This window comes from Syngnathoides biaculeatus, chromosome 3, assembly GCF_019802595.1.
Source record: "Syngnathoides biaculeatus isolate LvHL_M chromosome 3, ASM1980259v1, whole genome shotgun sequence".
NCBI classification, from domain to species: domain Eukaryota; kingdom Metazoa; phylum Chordata; class Actinopteri; order Syngnathiformes; family Syngnathidae; genus Syngnathoides; species Syngnathoides biaculeatus.
The window spans coordinates 468689-488336 of NC_084642.1; the positions used below are offsets into that span (position 1 = coordinate 468689).

Sequence of the window (19648 nt, forward strand, 5' to 3'; positions counted from 1 at the left end):
CCGAAACTCACCTTTACACTCGGAATTAGGGTTAGGGATAGACTACTTCTGAGTGATGTAAGTTCCAAAATACTGTTTTTCTGTTGCTTGTTACTTTTTTTGCTCCACTCTCTTTCTTTTTCATGTGTGCTCTGCTTGAGAAGGATCCATAATAGATCGAAACGTCACATTTGGCAAACACACTCACTGAACCAATTCTTTTGTGAATGTTTTTTGTTGTTGTTATAAGTAGGGTCAGCTACGCCCCCATTCTGTCTTTTTTTCTGCCCAATTTGAGTAAAAACCCTGCTTCAGATACACGGCTGCTTGAAGGGGTGGAAGAGAAGTTAAGGCGGCATGGTCGCCGGCACGTAGGCAAAAAGGAGCCACAGTCAGCCACGAACTTTCAAAGGTTTAATGGGGGAAACAATAAACAGGCGCAAACGCAAAATGAAATCACTTGCAAAGAGCAGGGGACATTTCCACAAGCGGCTCGCTGGGATGTCATTCTGACGCGGACAGATGGAGAACACGGGCCAAGGGAGAATTTTGAGATCCGTTACGCGGTCAGTGGCTGGGGGTTAGGGTTAGGTTTGGCAATGGCCCTCTCCCATTAAGTAGCCAGAAAACAACACTGGTTACACAGAGATTGACGGTAATAATGTACACCTGATTTCAACACTTTGAGCAGTGAGAGAAGGCTGCTACCACGGCGACGTGTCACTGGCGTGAATGCGGGAGAGAGAAGTCACTTGAGTGCGGACAGCCATAACCGTGCAAAGTTCACACAAAAAGGCCAGAGAAAGTCCGACCTCAAAAGTAGGAGGCAGGCATGTCTATATGTCTATACCCATCGACAACGCTGCCCACAAGACCAAAGGGTAAAACAAAAAAAACACAAATGTAGTTTTGCCTTCCTTAAGCGAAGAAAGTTTGTGTTTTGCTTCAGCTGTCCTGAAGACATCACGTCAAGATCCTTCCATCAAGCTGCTCTTCCAATTTTCGACTCCTGCAGGAAACTTCTGAAGGCGTCCTTCTCTTTGCTCTCCTCCACTTCTACACACACACACACACACACACACACACACACACACACCACACACACACACACATGATGACTTGTCACTGCTCCAACAACTTAGTTTTTAGTTAGGTTTTTTTTTTTAAAGTACTTTTTATAAATAATTTAACATTGAAAATCCTCACACAGACACACACACATACAGTGGAAACCTGATTTACAAAAACCTCAATGTTCAAAACACTCCATTTATTAACCACAGAACGGACCAATCCTGACCTTATCGCAGCCTGATGCTTCATAAACGTTTTGTGGCAGGCAGCGTTGCCTATTTGTGGCCCAACGTGGAGAAGTGGATCACTTTCTGCTCCTCCATTGTGGTCTTTGCACAGCGGGCATTTTTAGTGTTTTTTCCCTTTATTTGGCTAGTATCAATATTTGTTCAAGAAAAACACTGGACAAGAATGGCAAGGGGAGGGACCCACTGAAGACTTAAAAATGGAAAAATAAGATTATTCACACTGTTATTGGAGGAAAGAAAATGTTGCTGCTGACGTTGCCAAGTGAGTCAAGCGTCTTCATCTTAGATGGAAAAAATGGCAGGCTGTGGCGACCTCTAACAGGACAAGAAGAAGTAGAATGAGAGGGGTGAGGGAAGACAAGTGAAGCTCCAGGGAGAAGAGATAGCGAGGGTGGACGACTTCAAATACTTGGGGTCAACAATACAGAGCAATAGTGAGTGTGGTAGGGAAGTGAAGAAACTGATCCAAGCGGGATGGAACAGTTGACGGAAGGTGACAAGAGTCTCCGCTCGGTTGCACGGATTAGAGACGGTGGCATTGAAGAAACAACAGGAAGCAGAACTGGAGGTGGCAGAAATGAAGATCCTGAGGTTCTCGCTCGGAGTGAGCAGGTTGGATAGGATTAGAAATTAGCTCGTTAGAGGAACAGCCAAAGTTCGATGTTTTTGGAACAAGGTATGAGAAAGCAGACTTTGATGGTTTGGACGTGTTCAGAGGCGAGAGAGTGAGTATATTGGTGGTAGGGTGCTGAGGATGGAAACGCCAGGCAAATGGGCGAGAGAGAGGAAGACCAAAGAGAAGGTTGATGGATGTGGTGAGGGCAGTTGGGGTGTTAAGAGAGGAAGCTGCACGAGATAAGACTTAGATGGAAAAAGATGACACGCTGTGGCGACCCCTAACGGGACAAGCTGAAAGGGAAAAAAAAAAAAAAGAAAAAAAAAGCAATACCAAGAGACAGCATATGCATCATGGCTAAAGACTGACATCTCTCTTAGCCAATGTGATGCCAGCCAGGAAAGTGCTCCAGCAGTGGCCAAAGTCGAAAGTGGAGATAAATATTTTTAGAGTAGGCTTTTCGTAACCCGCATCATTTGTTTGTAGAGACTTTTGTAAGTAGAGGTACCGCTGTATATGTTCACAGTCAAACATTATGTGCAATGAGGTTTGTGGGTTTTTTTGTTTTTTTTTAATACTTTGGACCATGGTCGTGTATAGGATAAAACCAATAGGTTGTGCGTAGAGGGCCTCATCTTACTGCTGTGGTCCACGTCGTCTGTGTCGCTATCCACTGCCTCCATGTTGTCGAGATCGCCACGAGTCATGATGAGGTCACTGGGCCCACCCACATTTGAGGCTTCTTCTACACAAAACAAGAAGGTGGTAGTGATGTGTCACCCGAAGGGCACGGCCTAGGCCTTGAACTCAATCGAGCATACAACAAACAAGCTTGAAAAAAAAAAAAAAAAATCTAAGAGACCATTCAGAAAGGTTCATAGTGAACCTGTCAAAATGTGACCTGTCAGAGGTAAGTAAAAAGGAATCGTCTTCTTGCATTGGAATAGGGGAGGAGTGGCCAACCAGTCAGAGAGGAAGAGATTTTTATTTTTATCGTGTTCTGCCATGTGAATCAGTAGCCATGCTCATGTCGAAGATTCTTTCTTCAACAGTGTGGCGGGACATAGATGAGGGTCAGATAGCGTATGTTCAAGATTTTGCTTTTTTTAGAGTTGTTGTTTTACCATGCATTTGTTTCTATTATTCTCGCCCTGAATCATTCTCTTTGCGAGCGGCATGCGTGACCCGACGTGTGACCCGGCCGTGCTTGAAGGAGATGCCCCTGCCTGCTGCCCTCAAGCAAATACTCCCGGACACCATAAATATACCTGAAAACACATGCCCCGCTAACCTCAAGTAAAAGAATTAGGATACTGGTGTTACTTTAAAGGAGTATTCTTTTCTCAAGAACGTGCTTGCGTTGCGATCTGTTCCCCGATGACCTAAGAAAGCAATCAAGACTGGTAGAACGGAGAGGCTGACTCAGAACGAGGTTTGGAGGTGCAGCTGGCCGGCCGTGCTCGTTCTCCTCGTTAGACAAACTCAAGAACTCTTCTGTCCCTATTATTTGCATATTAGTCCAGTCGGTAGGTGATGAACCTAGCAGGTTTTCAGGACATCAAGAATTTCAGCTACATCAATGGTGGTAAACAAGTGTGAGCACCCCTGCCCTAGAAATTACAAAAAGCACTGAACAAGACAAAACAAGAGCCCCCCCGATATCCCCTCACAAAAGTACTGACCCCCCCCCCCCCCCCTCTCTCTCACCTGTAACGGAGGCCGGTGTCATGCAGACACTGCCAAGATCCTTGCTGAGTCTCTCCAGCTGCTCTCGCTGCTTTTGGCTTTTAGTCTCCATCTGATGCACATGTGAAAAGCTCACTTAGCAACAGCGCCTCAACACAAGCATGACACTTTGTGGGGCGCCCATCCGCTTAGAGCACCGACAGAACGCCAGTGATGAGAAACACTCACCAGCTGCTTCCGGAGTCGTTCGTATTCTGGTCGATAGTCCCTGGGAAGCAATAACACACGTGACATATTGGAAGGAAGAATTGTTAAAGTGTAGCTATTGGCCAGCAAGCTTATCAAGTTGCTGGAGCGGCACAGCTCACGACAACTTCAGAGCTCAGTAAGCGCCAAGTACGACGAGACGAGAATTTCCTCGAAGCAGTCTTTGACGTTGTTCTTCATGGCGTCACCGAACTCCTCCCACACCCGGGTTTTTGGCTCAGCAAGCACCGAAGCTGCATTGCACTTAGCCAACCGGTACCCATCATCTTCCTCTGGAGTTCCAGAGGCTACAAATGCCACATAGGACCCCTTCTTCAGCTTGACGGCATCACTCATTGTTAGTGTCCAACGTGTTTGGGGATTGCTGCCACGACAGGCATCGACCACCTTATTGCCACAGCTCCTGTCGGTCGCCTCAGCAATGGAGGCACGGAACGTCAGCCACTCAGCCTCCCCCAGAACATGGGCAAAGTTCTTTCGGATGTGGGAGTCAAAATTCCTGCTCAACAGGTGAATCTGCCAGCTGTTCCAGGCAGACCTTCACAATACGTTTGGGCCCGCCCCATTAGACCAGCTTCTTCCCCCACAAATGGAACCCACTCACCACCAGGTGGTGATCAGTTGACAGCTCCGCCTTTCTCTTCACCAGAGTGTCCAAGACATGCGGCCACAAGTCCGATGACACGACTACAATGACACGACCACAAAGTCAATAATGGAACTGTGACCGAGGGTGTCCCGGTGCCAAGTGCAAGTGAACGTTATGCCTCAACATGGTGTTCGTTATGGACAATCCATAATGAGAACAGCAGTCCAATAACAGAACACCACACAGGTTTTGATGGGGGGTGGGGGGGTGTACTTCCCAATCACATCCTTCCAGGTCTTACTGTCATTGCCCACGTGAGCGTTGAAGTCCCCCAGCAGAATGATAGAGTCCCCAGAGGGGGCGCTCTCCAGCACTCCAAAAGGGATGGGTACTCTGAAATGTTGTTTGGTGCATAGAAAAACAACAGTCAAGTCCTGTCCCCTCTGCCTGAAGGTGGAGGGAGGCTACCCTCTCATCCATCAGGGTAAACTCCAATGTACAGGCACCGAGTCAGGGGGCAATAAGTATACAGACACCTGCTCGACGCCTCTCATTATGGGCAGCTTCAGAGTGGAACAGAGTCCAAACCCTCTCAAGTGGACTGGTACTAAGCGGTGCGTAGAGGTGTGTCCGACTATATCTAGTCGGAAATTCTTGACCTCACGTAACAGCTCGAGCTCCTTCCCTTCCAGGGAGGTGACATTCCATGTCCCTAAAGCTAGTTTCTGCCCTTGGGGATCGGATCGCCAAGGTCCCCACTTTCGGCTACCACCCAACCCCTATGGCCCCTCGCACACATGGTAAGCCCACGGGAAGGCGGACCCTTGTTATCCTTTCGGACTATGCCCGGCCAAGCCACCAGGCACTCGCCTTTGAGTCCCAGCTCCGAGGCTGGGTCCAGAGGGGGGCCGCGGTGACCCGCGTCCGGGCAAGGGAAACCCGAATCCACTATTCTTATTCATCATAGCAGTTTATGGATCCGTACTTTGTCTGGTCCCTCACCTAGAAACTGTTTGCCATGAGTGACCCTACCAGGGGCGTGAAGCCCCAAAAAAAACTAGCTCAGGCATGAGGATTTCGGCAAGTATGGTAACCGATCTTTGGGTTCCGTTGATTTTTGTCCTGGGAAACGATTTTTCGGTTCCCATTGATAATGCTCATGGGAACCGGTTTTTACGAGTACTTCAAAATAAAGCCTTAGCAGGCATGAGCATTTTGTCTTTTACACTTAGCAACCGACATGTTTGGCTCGCGTTTGAGTGACCCGGATATGAATAACTCGACCTCGCGCATGTTTAGCGCAGAAGCGGAAACCGGTGCTGTTTGTAAACCACACTGACAAAGCTGGGCATTTTAATCATTAAAAATAAAGGGGTTCACGTAGGTTCGTTTTATACAGATTGTTGTATTTCGTTGAGAACTTGTTTTACATTCCACACATGGGCAGATTTTATTAAAAGTAAGCCTGAAATCTGGGAAACGGACTTTCGGGTCTGTGTTTTCTCAGGCTGGGTAACGACACGGTAACGGAACGATCGTTTCCGTGAAATGCTCATGCCTGTAGCTCCGAGGATAATCACGACACACAAACCCCTACACCACAAATCGGGCACTTTTTTTTCAGTCAACAGTTAATTATTCAGTCCAACCGAAAAAAGTGGCATTAGGCTATTGTGAAAGCATTTTGTTAACAACTTGAATTATGCAAGGAAACAAAGGAGCTCATTCTTACCTGTCATACTCCTGAGCAGCATCCTGCACCTTGACGAGCAGCTCACCCAATCCGCTGCCAGTTACGGAGGACACGCCCACCACCTGTTAGAACAAAGCCAAGTTCGGCTGTGTTCACAATAACTCCCTATCCACACTTTTTTTTTTTTTTTTTTTTTTTACAGTGCTCTCTCAATTGTGTAGTGACCACAACTCCACTATGTAGTGGTGCACTTAACATACATTGAAAAGGAGCACCAACACTTGAACTTGAAAATAAATATCCCGTGATTCACAGTGACCAAAAAAATAAAAACCTTCCCAGTTGTTATTCAATTTTCAATCGTGGTGCCAAAATCTTGACTATAAGCTAAGCAGCACATCATTATGTGGGAGATCGAGTGCAATGTTTGGCTGCTGCTTCTTTTCCTTTCGACCTGTATCTTTGGGAGTCACCACCACATGTCATTCATGTAGGCCTGTTTCCTTAGTCCTCCTCTCTATCACAATGATGATGATTAGAAACTTGTGCGCAGGATAGATATGCAAAAAAATAAATGCATAAATAAAATAAAGAATGGACAAATACTTTTTCATGGCACTGTACATAACTGCTTTCAACGAAATTAAAGTTAAAATCATTAGTAACGATCAACTGGGCTTTGTCTGGTCTCCAATCTAAACTTGGCAAGGAGCGGTGTGAAAGGCCCGTTTGGCCCTTTTCAGGAATAAAAAGGCCAGAGCCACGCTGTGTCGACGGTTTGCCAAAGGTCTTTTTTCCTCATCGTGGCGCTGACTTCTGGGGCTCCCCACTGCTTGGGTCGCTGCCTCGTGCATTCCACCTGGTTGAGCCAAATGGGCTCATCTTCCCAGAGGTGCCGTAGACCAGGCAACGAGTAGCCTCTACGGCAGAGCAATTTTTCATTCTCTCGAAGCCATCCATGGAGAAACACCACGCACACACTCTGAACCTCGAGCAGAATCTGCAATCTCAACCCACCTGGCTTGATTGTGGTCAACACTTGTAAGTCCAACCTTGCATCCTACTCAAAAGTATAGATTGGCGCATATTTGAGTTAGAATAACAAAAACAGCAATTCCTGTAAAGCGCGTGTCCACCCCACGCTCAAATTGTACAGAAATTTAATGAAATTCGTAATTGTGGCATTTAACAAAATTAAATTTGGGTTATCCTGGCTGACCTGAAACAGGAGAGGATTAGTCTGATTTGACTGTAGACAGTGAGAGAAAAAAAATTTAAATGTATTTTTGCACATTGTGTCTAATCGTCTGGCTTCAACTGTAAATGACAAGTTCAATGGTAATTATTCTTAGCTCGTCATCCATCCAGCCATCTTCTACCACTTCTCCGGGTTGGGTCACGAGGGAAGTAGCTTCAGTAGGGATACTCAGACAGCCCTTTTCCTCCGCCACTTCTTCCAGCTCTTCCGGAGGGATCCTGAGGCGTTCCTAGGCCTCTCCAGCATGTGCTGTGTGTCTCTCCGGTGGGATATGCCCGGAACAACCCATCAGGGAGGTGTCCGGGAGGCATCCGGATCAGACGCCCCAGCCACCTCATCCTCTGAATGCGGAAGAGCAGAGGCTTGACACTGAGCCCCTCCCGGATAACCAAGCTCCTCACCCTATCTCTCAGCCCAGACACCCTGCGGAGGGAACTCATTTCGGCCACTTATATCCGGGATCTTTTTTTTTTCTGGTCACGACCCACAACTCGTTCCCGTAGGTGAGGGTAGGAACGTAGATCAACTGGTAAATTGAGAGCTTCGTCTTTCAACTTAGCTCCCTCTTCACCACAACGGACCGGTACAAAGTCCACATCACCGCAGACGCTGCACCGATCAGTCTGTTGATCTCCCGCTCCATTCTGCCCTCACTTGTGAAAAAGACCCTAAAATACTTGAACTCCTCCACTTGGGACAGGATCTCATCCCCTTTTCCAACTGAGGTCTCAGATTTGGTGGTGCTGATTCTCATCCCAGCCGCCTCACACTTGGCTGCAAACCGCTCCAGTGAGCTTGTCAAACGATGCTACAGTTATTTACTGTCAGCTTTCAGCTCGAAATTTTTGTGAGCAATAAAAAAATACATTGATTTATTTAACATTAAATGGGTATTATTTTGTTGCGCGAGTATAGTTTTACAGTCAACTAAACCTAAAGTGTCTTAAGTGTTTCTACCATGCTAACACCTTAGCGACTTGTTGCGATCACGTGGGCGGTACTGGATAGAAGTGCTGGTGCTAGGAATGGACTGCTTGCATAAGAGTGGTAAAAAATGTGACTTTAGATCCAGCCAGATCTGGTTGTCTTTTTTTTTTTGTGATGACAATGAACCCATTTCTGATGTCAAAGAGTGAATGATTCTAAAGCCACCCTTAAACTTCAGAGAATAGGAGCAGTCAAAGTTGCCTTAGTTACCCTCAGGTTGGAGTAGAACTCATCCAGGACCAGACTCATGGAGCGTGTCAAGTTGCTCACGTACGAGCTTTCCTGGCTCAACGCATCCTGGAAAGCCTCAAAGTCATTCATCCACTCCACAGCGAAGCTTTCCTCAATGATGTCTGTCTGGAACAACACATGCACAGACCTTTGTCAAAACGGAAGCAGCAAAAAAAAAAAAAAAAAAAAAAAACCAAAAAAAACAAGCGTTGATGATGACTACACACAAAGGCAAAATTGTTGACAAGCACATCGACACATTTAGCACCCCTGTCATACGTACGTGGATCTTTTGTAACATTATGAGAGACAGATTGCGTGGTCCGCCCCAAACTATTATCAATATTTTTCTTTTTAATAGTAGCTGTGTACACACCTACATGTCATTTGGAACCCACTAAGCTCTCGTCCTTTGCACCTGTGCAATCCATTCTTCACAAGAACCGGATCCTTTGGAAAAGTATGAAGGGTAAACCCATCCTCCAGAGTGTTCAAGCAATGTCCAGCAATGCAACGAGCAGGCACTTTGGCTAACACGAAGGAACAACGAGCTACCTTCCCGGAGGTAAAACTAATAGAAACAAACAAGTCCACTTGAGGGCGGTCCCACCCTGTATGTCACTTACTGCTTATTCTCGAAACCTAAACCCTCAAGAGGATTTTCATAGCGGGAGTTACAAAAAGCTGTATACGTCAAAATCATGTTTCGTGGTGAAAAAAACGCATGGGTCAATGTCGGCTGCCATTTTTTCATTAAAAACATTAAAAATCATGACAGTGGCCCTTTAAACACTCTTCACTTAATGTTTAGTTGTACAACCATTTGCGGCTATCGATGCAATTCCAATAATTGTCTATGAGAAATCAATCAAGCTACTGTTAGCAGTAAAAATTGGACGTAAACATGGCAGTGTTGTGTTGAATTATGTTCTAAAGTCACAGTAATCAAATCAATATTTATGTGCGTGAATAAGTGTTAACGATGGCATCCAGGTATGTGAACAGCAAGCATGGGAGGCAACGTGCCAGTCATAAGAAATCCTAAAGGTCGACATCAAGCTGCGCTATCGGTACAGTAGGGGATCGTTCCAATTTCAGTGATTCAGGTTCTTTAATTTTATTCGGATTCCAAACGATTTCTGATTTTGATGCTTTGGAGTGTGTCGGGGTTCAAAAAAAAAAAAAAAAAAAAAAAAAAAAAGTCTGTATGGTTTGAATAAAGGATGTCCAAATGAATGTCCTTTTTAGTAGACTTCAGCATAAGCTACAATGACCATTTGACTCAGGGTTCTATATAACCAGTATCAATTTCAAACGTACAAACTAACAGCCAATGTGTGTGGAGTTAACCTGCTTGGCCTAATTTTCACTAAATACAGTTTCACCTAAATGTTAAATAAAGCATTGTTAAAATTATTTGTAAATATTTTAATCACAATTGGCTACTACAGTACTTTCACATTTGACAATAACCTCAGGCAAACATTTGAAGTTGAGGGAGGGGCAGGGACATTTTGATTCCTCAAGGTTTTTTGGTTTGTTTGTTTTAGATTATGTCTCTCACAGTGGACCTAAAATGAAAATTTCAGACCCCTCCATAATTTCAAAGTGCGAGAACTTGTTTTCAAATACTCATATTGCTCACTGTAATAGCAGTCACTGACATTTGAAAAATGTACGGGTGTGGTCAATCATGCTCAGAGATAAAGTTGTGGCTGTAACTAGGGATGGCCTAAAAATAACTTACAGGATTACTATGACGTAAATTACAAATAAAATAAATAAATACATAACTAAAATAGAAAACTAAAATTTGAAACTCAGAAATGATCATTTCCAATTTCAACTGATATTAGTAGAACATGATATAAAACGGTATTGAAAATTTTTCAATAAAAATTCTTGATCTGATAAACTTCATCTGAATAAAAGTTAAATGCACCGGCCTGTCAAGGAATAAACATGAACGGTCTACACCCCCAATGTTTTGAAAATGCTGAAAGTTTAGTTCAACATAATCGGCGTTTGTGGCAACAACCTAGCGATACGTCGGAACAAACATTCCTGTCGCCAATCGTGGTGTGTTGTTGCGGGAGGGGGCACGCATTGCAGGATTGCCGTAAATAGGAGGCCGGCTTGATAGAACGCGCCTTTATGTGCACGCGCTTGACGTATTGGCCACAGCCGCATAAACCGACGAGGTGGATGATAGTCTGTCTTTTTTTTTTTTTTTTTTTTGGGGGGGGGGCTGTCACACTGCCTTGGCGATCGACGCAATGAGCACTCCTGGTCTAACTGAATTTCGTTTGACATGGCCCATGATGTTGATGACTTTCAACGTGAATGCGCTCGCAATACGTGAACACCTCTGAACATGCGCTTTCGACCCAACTTCCGTATATGCTCAGTCCGGTTAGCTGTCATTTCCTGTTTGCGGGTGAATATTTGTTGTTTTGGAGCAAGCTCGTTTAGTTGACGTTTATATAATAAACGTGGAAATTAATGTCAAGACTACACAAAATGAGAATTTGTGAGCACGGAGGCGCACGGGCGCGTCAAATGTGAGTGACTGTTATACTATGAATAACATTGTAAACTCACATACGATTACTTACTCATGCAAACGGCACGGCTGGGTCCAGGTCCACCTGGAGAACCGTCTCGTTGGTACCAATTAATCTTTGTTATCAATCCAGGTGCGTTTCGAGAAATAGCAAAAAAACGTGCTTTGCATATTGTAACAATGACTTCACCTCACATTTGGCGATGCAATCCAAGATATTTCAGACCTTGCAGAGCTTCCTCCATATTGAACAGTTGGGAAAGCATTCTTTTCCCGGTATGATTCATTTTTGTGTTCGGTCTCCCGTTTTGTTTTGGTCTTTTTTTTTAATAAACGTACTCATTTAGCTCTTGTTGCTTTGACTGCCACGCTGCCTCCAGGCAGCGTTGACACTATTTTTAAAAGCAGCTGCACAACTAGTCATTGTCGTAGGCAGTTTTTGTCTTAGTCTAAGTTCAAACAAACTCACAGGCAGTCATTTCTGATCTTTGGTGCAGTAGCAACAAACATGCTACGCTAACGATCGTAAAATGCAAGCTCCCTGAGGAGGTCATAGAGTTCAGGTTGGGGGCGCACATTACCGTAATAAATATAAATGCGTAACATAAGATATTGAATATCATATCAAAATGTATATGTATACCTTTTTTTTAGCCACTATGTACCTGTATACGACTATACAATGTGATTTTTCATCCATACCTAAATTATTCCACTTTATTTAATTTTTGAAAATATTTTGGGGGAAAAATTGCGCATTATTTTCGGGAATTCAAACTATTCAGCTTTACTAGTTGTCACAGTTTGTTCTTCTTCTTCTTTTCCTTTCAGCTTGTCCCGTTAGGGGTCGCCACAGCGTGTCAGTCACCATTGCATGTTTTTCTTTCATTAACAGAGTCAGAGCAACAATTTTGCCTGTGCTTTTGCTTCTTGGTGGTTAAAGTGGGGAGGGGGCTGAAGTGTAGTCTTATACAAAGTTGATGGAGATCTTGTTCCCAGTCTGTCCCATAAGAAATTGCTACTTCCATCTTCTGTGTACAACTACGTGCCACATCCACTCACCCCAAAGCCCCAAACATCTTTTTGTCATGGATGCAGTTGTTGTCAGCAGAAGCGCAATTGTTTTTGTGCCACCCAGAAGTACCCTAGCACCAAAGGTTTAAAAACCTGATGAACAGGTCTATTGCACATAGAAATGACAAGACTATGAAATAATTGACTCACTTTGTTCATAACGACAATGAAGGGTAGCTTGGTCTTGTAGAGAATACTGAAAAGGAAAAGATTGATATTGTAACAGGGTTAGGTAAAAAAAAAAAATATATATATATATGTGTGTGTGTGTGTGTGTGTGTGTGTGTGTGTGGTGTGTGTGTGTGTGACTGGTGCTGGGCGATATGGTTTAATGCTTGGTGAGATTTTTTTTATCCCCATGTCAATATTCATGAGTTTTTTCTAGGAAATCTTAGAAATAAGATCAGAGCAAATCTACTTCCATTATCGAGCAGAAGGTTAATTTCACCATTGTCAACATTATAAAAAATACATTACTTTTCTCAGCAGGTAATTCCAGGGTTCTCATTTGATGGGTGTCCCACGTCTGAGACGCACAAAAATGAGTATGAAGGCATCAAGTACTAGCAATCTGCATTTTAAGACGCGAGGCTTAGTACTTTGCTATCGTTCTGGAAGTCCGACGTATGGATCCTTTTGATAAAACAGGAATGTAGATAAAAGGACTTTTGCATGCATAAGTCCCCAATTTGCATCCAGATGCCCAATTATTTCAGGAAGAACAAACAAACAAACAAAAAAATTCTACAACTTGTAAATAAAGACACAATCCGTTTCATCGTGGGCCCTAAACAGACAATGACAGACGGTAAGGAAGCAAAAACCCTCTCTCTGATTGACTGTGTGCACATGTGCATTTGAAATCCAGGCGCTCATCTCAACAAAGCTTAGTTTTGTGAAGGCGACCCGATAGCTGCATTTCCAGAAAATTCACCAGAATAAGTGGAATTACTTTCAATGTCTAACGTGTCCTAAACAGCTCATCTGTGTTTCCTCCGCGCAGATTGGCGTGCTAACAAAATCTGTACCCACAAGGAGAGAACGTGTTTTCAAATTAACCATTGATAAAATAATCAAGCTTCTCAAATAACGTCCAGCACAACGTGCAACGTGGAGTGTTACTTACCTACAGGCATACAACATGTTGGACATGAAGGTGACGGGACTGACACTGCGAGACGTGTCCATGACATAGACGACCACACAGGGGAAGGAAGACGCCTGAGAAGCAAATACGTCAATCATTTCCACTTCACTTCGCTTCACTTATTTGTATCAAGTAGCAGAGTGAAGGCGGCGGTGACGCACCAGAGCTTCGGTGATGATGCTGCCGGACGCAGACCACGTGAAGACTTCAATCTGCCCCGGAGTATCAATAAGGACGTACCTGTACAAATCAAAATGTGTGTTGGTTTTCATGAAGAGTTGCTGGAGAGATGCTCGTCTGACAGCCAATACATTTGATGTTGAATTGGCTGTGTGTGGAAGTAGGACATTCTTGAAAAGGACAATAATTGACACATAATCTCTGGAGTTTTACATTATCCATCCATCCGTTTTTTGAGCTGCTCGTCCTCACGAGGGTCGCGGGAGTGCCGAAGCCAATCCCGCCTGTCATCGGGCAGGAAGCAGAGTATACCCTGAACTGCTTGCCGGCCAATCACAGGTTTTGCATTACGATGGGATTAATATTTTCGACTTGGGTTAAAAGCAAGCAATTTAGCGTTCAAATATAAAAGTTTGTCTTGTTTTAAAAACGACACTTTTACGGTATAGCTCAAATGGGAATTGTCACGTGAACAGATTGAGGAAAGGATATTTGGACACTCCTGCACAAAACATGAGCCAGAATGTAAGAACGGCTGCTAAGGACCATGGGAAAAAGTTTCAAAATCGGTTGGAATGCATGCCTCAGACTGAAAAGAAACAATTTTCCAACAGTCGCTGAGAACACTCTTCCCCAACCTTTTTTGGAACGCGGCTTGGTTTCGAGTAGGCATTTTTTTGACAGACCAGATACACGTGTGTGTGTAGATATAAACATACTTACTCGACTAATACTCTGCGGATCACCTATCGCGGATTCAGTGCAACGCAACCCCCCTCCCTCCCAAAAAAAACCCTCAAAATATTATTTTATTCTTATTGTTTAACTAGACACTTGTACTGTTGCAAATTTTGTCTCAAGTGGGAAAAGTATAAATGCTATACTGTTGTCGTTAAGAGCGGGGCGGGGGTAAGGTAACATAGGAAAAAGAGAGCGGTGGAGCAACGGTCGCTGTTCGAGGGTTAGGGTCGCATCGTCAACGTGGGAGCAATGGGAGACCAAAGTCACATTTGCCAAGCTTCTCGTTTTGATCATTTGCAAGCATTTGTGCTCAGGTGTCACTTTGAAAACTCAAGCAAAAACAGACCTTTCATGTATGGTGGATGTTGTGTTATGTATTCCAATCATTTCTATCATTTTACTGACCTGTGATTGTGCTGCTTCTTCTCGATAAACTGCATCACCTAAAAAAAAAACACCCCAAAAAAAAAAAAACATCTTTTAGCCAATAAAACTAGAATTTGAAAATTTTCTGGATTTTCAATGGTGAGCTTTGCAAAATAACTAGGAAGAATTAAAAAAGGTACTAAAAAGAAATGAGAGGAATATGAAAAAAGGCGGCAGCAGGGTGGTCGACTGGTTGGTCCATCTGCCACATAGTTCTGAGGCCTCGGGTTCAAATCCGGCTTTCACAAACAATTTAGGCGGCATAATGAACAACACGTTCGTACAGGAACCTCATACTTCTGAGGATCCGGGTTCAAATCTGGCCTGGCCTATGTCAAGTTGACGTGTCCTCCCTGTGCCTGGATCAGCGTTTTCTCCTGGTGAAAATATGTATGCTAGGTTGACTGAAGACTCTCAATTAAATGTTGGGCGGCTGGAAAGCGTTGGCCTCACAGTTCTGAGGTCCAGGGTACGATGCCCACCCCGTCTGTGAGGTGTTTGCGTGTTCTCCCCGTGCCTGCGTGGCTTTTCTCCAGGTGGGCACTCCAGTTCCCTCCCCCATCCCAAAAACACACAACAAGAAATTAGACACACTAAATTTCCCCCATCAATGTGATTGTGAGTGCGACTGTCGTCTCTCTCCACGTGCCCTGCGATTGGCTGGGAACCTGCCCGTTGACAGCTGGGATCGGCTCCAGCACTCCCTGTGACCCTTGTGAGGATAAGCAGCTAAGAAAATAGATGGACGGATAATGAAATGTTTTAATCATATAAAGCACATCGAGCTACCTCGTGTATGAAATGCGCTCTTTGCTTTGCTTAAATTGCCCATGGGTTTAAATGCGAGTGCAAATTGTGCGCTCCCTGAGATCGTCTGGCAACTAGTTCAGGGATAGGCACCAACACTGAACTGTTGTTCACGACTCCGCTTGAATTCTTTGTGGAGGGCACAGTTAATCCCCACAACTTGTAATCATTGTCACGGAAAGTTTGGGAATATTTGAAAAATGCCACCCTTGGCTTTTCAAATTTAGTGGAAACTTGACAGAAATTTACCAGCCCCCCTTTGCAAGCACCCGCTGCCTCCCCCACGCAACAACAGCATCCGGTCCGTCACGGTTAGTCGAGTGTTACTGACCTGATCGAAGCGCGTGGCAAAGAGGTTGAGTGAAGTGACAATGGCACCGTTGGGTCCCAGGCCGTACTGCTTCATCACCTCCTTATAGTTGACAGTGTCTCGGATGTCTGCCAGATCCAAGGTGAAAGGTCAACGCTCAATGACTCCGGCCCCTTTCTCTGACACTGTGGTTGACCTTACCGATGTTTGCAGGGAAGGGAATGTCATGTACGGCGGGGTCCAGGTTGATGAGATAGGGAGGACATTGGCCAGCGTGAAGGTGAGCCGTCAACCTCTGCGGAATCATCGGACTAGGCTTCAGTCACTCACATTTGAAAAAATGTACGGGTCTGCCCGGTCATGCCCGCAGATAAAGTTGCAGGTGGGATTAGGGATGGAATAACTTTCTGGATTGATATAATGGAACTGTAAATCTTCTTCTTCTGACAAGCTGTACTTATACCACTGCCGTCCTTTGTTTGTCGGAAGGTAATCCCAAAGGTTTATAAATTTTCCGTAGCATTCACAGGTAGCGTGAGCCGATGGCGAGAAAGGGTTGGTCTGACGCGGAAAAACCGGATGCAGTTGTCTCCGATGCAAAGAATTATTTGTCATCACTTCCGACGAAACTTTCGTCACGCTAAAGGCAGGAATCAAATACGAATTCTTATACTATACATAAAAGTCTACAAGGGTACAGAATTGTATGCTATGATAAATAGCCAATTTACACGTTCACCAATTTTTTTTTTGTCATTTTAAAACTTTACTCGCCAAACTCAGTATGTGCTCGCTAATTGGCTAGCGGGTAGCGAGGGCCCTGTCACTTCCAAACGTGCTCAGTACGGTTAACTTGCATTTCCTGTTTCCGGGTTTAGGAGCAGGCTTGTTTAGTTAACAACGTTTCTGAAACAAACACGTAAATTAATGTCAAGACTACATGAAATAAGCGACGTCTTTCAATATTTTTTCTACTCGAAACGAATTTTACACACGTGATTTTTCGTGCTCAACTGTGCAGATTTTCCAGCGAGATGAACCCACTTCTTATTTTATTTGATCTTTTTTGCACTGATAATTGTAAAATGATAAAACCTTGAATAGTTGACAGAGTGAAATGATGAAGAGTACAGCATTTACCTGCCTCTACATAATTTGGGGAACTGTGTTATTGATAGGGGCCTAACGGGTCACAGGTGCCACAGTTTACTAAACTAAACTTTATTTTAGAGGGCATAATTCTGTTCAGTACGGGTTTGGCACAAAAGGAAAGAAAAAGTCCCAAAAGCATAGTTGTGTTTCTTTTCATTTACTTTTGAAAGGCAGTGCTGCAAGTATATTTCTTCAACAGTTTCATTTCATACATGTAGAATACAGAAAGTAGAGTCACTATGCACCAGTTAAAGATTTTTTTCGATCTTCTGTTAAGTTTTAGAAAATAGTTTGTTTACATTTTCAATAGCCAGGCCGGATAGGTTTGTTCCAACCTTGTCATCTGCTGTTGAGAAAACTCCCTTGATGGAACCTGCGGTGGCACGTACAGCCAGCTAACAATTAGGTGCCCACGTGGGTAGATTGAGATGAACAAACTTGAGGAGAGTGAGTGAGTGAGTGAGTGAGTATATTGGTCGAAGGGTGATCAGGATGCCAGGAAACCAAGGAGAAGGTCGAGCCATGTTGTGAGAGAAGATGTGAGCGTAGTTGAAGTGAGAGAGAATGATGCGAGAGATAGATGTAGATGGAAAAAGATGAGGCGGCACGGTGGATCCGCTGGAAAGCGTTGGCCCCACAGTTCTGAGGTCCCGGGTTCAATCCCGGAGCCACCTGTGTGGAGTTTGCATGGTCTCTCCGTGCCTGCGTGGGTTTCCTCCGGGTGGGGTGGGCCCTCCGGTTTCCTCCCACATTCCAAAAACATGCAACATTAAATTGGACACTGTAAATTGCCCCCAAGTGTGATTGTGAGTGTGGTTGTTTGTCCCAATGTGCCCTGCAAGTGGCTGGCAACCAGTTCAGGTGACCCTTGTGAGGATAAGCAGCTAAGAAAATGGATGAATGTTAAACATGAAGACCGGCAGTTGTGTCTGCCCTACAAGGTTAAAAGCAGACCTACAGTCATCCCACTTCTTCTTCTTCTTCCTTTCCTTTGGGCTTGCCCCATTAGGGGTCGCCACAGCATGTCATCATTTCCCATGTCAGCGTCTCTCCTGCATCTTCCTCTCTAACACAGACTGACGCCATGTCTTCACTCGCAACATCCATCAACCCTCTCTTTGGTCTTCCTCTCTCTCGCTCTTTTACCTGGCGGTCCCATCCTCAGCACCCTTCCACCAACATACCACATTTCAAATCCTATCCCAGCTGCTCACTCCTAGAGAGAACCTCAACATCTTCATTTGTGTTTCGTGTTGTCTCTTCAGTGCCACAGTCTGTAATTCGTCCATCATGGCTGGCCTCACCACTGTTTAAAAAAATTTGCCCTTCCTCCTAGCAGAGACTCTTCTGTCACATAACACACTAGAAAACCTTCTGGCAGCTAAGGAGGTCAACGTTGTCTACGAAATGTGTGGAAAGTTAAAACGCGATCCGTATTCGTTTCAGCATTATAGTAACAACGACCCCCTCCAACATGTCCGCTCCGAAGGCACGCCAGTGAGATGGGCTGTTCCGTGCGCTGGTGTATCGAGCATTTTATAGATGGGATGAGCTCTCGCTTTGCCAACCAAACGTCAAGTTTGGAGCCACAGCTACAAATTTGGATTTTGTGACCACATTATATTTGCTGTGAGGTCCCAAATATGCATCTTCTCCACAAGTTATGGCCGCCTTTTTAAGTATCCATATCGCCTGTGTGCCTTCACGCACGGCATTTCATTTTATAAAATGGCTGGATGGATGGATTCAAGTAACACACGACACAAGTGTACGTTCCATGTGCCCCAACACGTGCCCATTTTAACTTGGAGCACGCACCGCTGCCCCAGTTAGCATTCATGTGCTGACACTTGCTAAGTTGGTTTGAAGGGTTTCTCGTTTGTTACCTGAACGAATGTTGTCTTTCCGGAACCGGCCATGCCGAGCACGAGCAAACACACAGCCTTTTCCCCATCATCTTTCTCCCCGATGCTCTCGTCAATGTCCGACAAGGCGTCGTACGCTGCACTCTTGCACGCCATGTTTTCGCAGTGCGCGCAAACAATCCACAGTCGAAATAAAGACCAAGCTAGTGTTGGTACGTTCGCCGGAGCGGAAACGGAACCACTTAAGCGTTCTGTCATTCGCTTCAGAATATTGGTCGAATGACCAATGAGCAGCCAGCGTGCAGGCGCAGGAGGGACTGAACTCCGACTAGGCCAATGACGTAGAATAAAAACGAGGCTGCTCACATCTGCGTAGATTATGGATGCCGCCATAGCCAATCGGCTCCGACTTCCGGTCAGGGCAAAAAGCATGGTAAAAGTACACACATTGTTCTGGAAAACGATGCGATGAATCTAAATACTTGGGGTGTTTTGGATCCATAGAGACATGAACGTAATCTAAACATTTGCAGCACGCCCAGGAAGGTTTATTAGATGTATTGACACATACATATGTAATGGGAGGTACAGAATGAATGATGAGGATGGAGCTGCGAGGCGAGAGAGCGAGAAGAAGATTGAAGAGAACCTTGATGGACGTCGTGAAGCAAGATGAGGCCGATTGATGTTACAGATAATGATGGAGAAGATGGGCCGAATTGTGTGTGCGAACCCTGACAGGACAAGCTCAAAGG

The 19648-nt window shown here is 44.7% G+C and overlaps 1 protein-coding gene across 1 annotated transcript; it reads right to left on the bottom strand.

The window, feature by feature from the left end:
• Window positions 1-379: 379 nt before the first annotated feature.
• gpn1 (GPN-loop GTPase 1) lies at window positions 380-19146 on the bottom strand. Its single transcript, XM_061814064.1, has 13 exons — window positions 18915-19146; window positions 16078-16171; window positions 15898-16004; window positions 14739-14776; window positions 13574-13652; window positions 13392-13486; window positions 12416-12461; window positions 8608-8754; window positions 6192-6274; window positions 3832-3871; window positions 3625-3715; window positions 2558-2662; window positions 380-1035 (listed from the first exon to the last, which is right to left on the bottom strand). The coding sequence occupies exons 1-13, from the start codon at window positions 19047-19049 to the stop codon at window positions 962-964; spliced, it is 1134 nt and encodes a 377-aa protein (XP_061670048.1). The 5' UTR covers window positions 19050-19146; the 3' UTR covers window positions 380-961.
• Window positions 19147-19648: the final 502 nt, after the last annotated feature.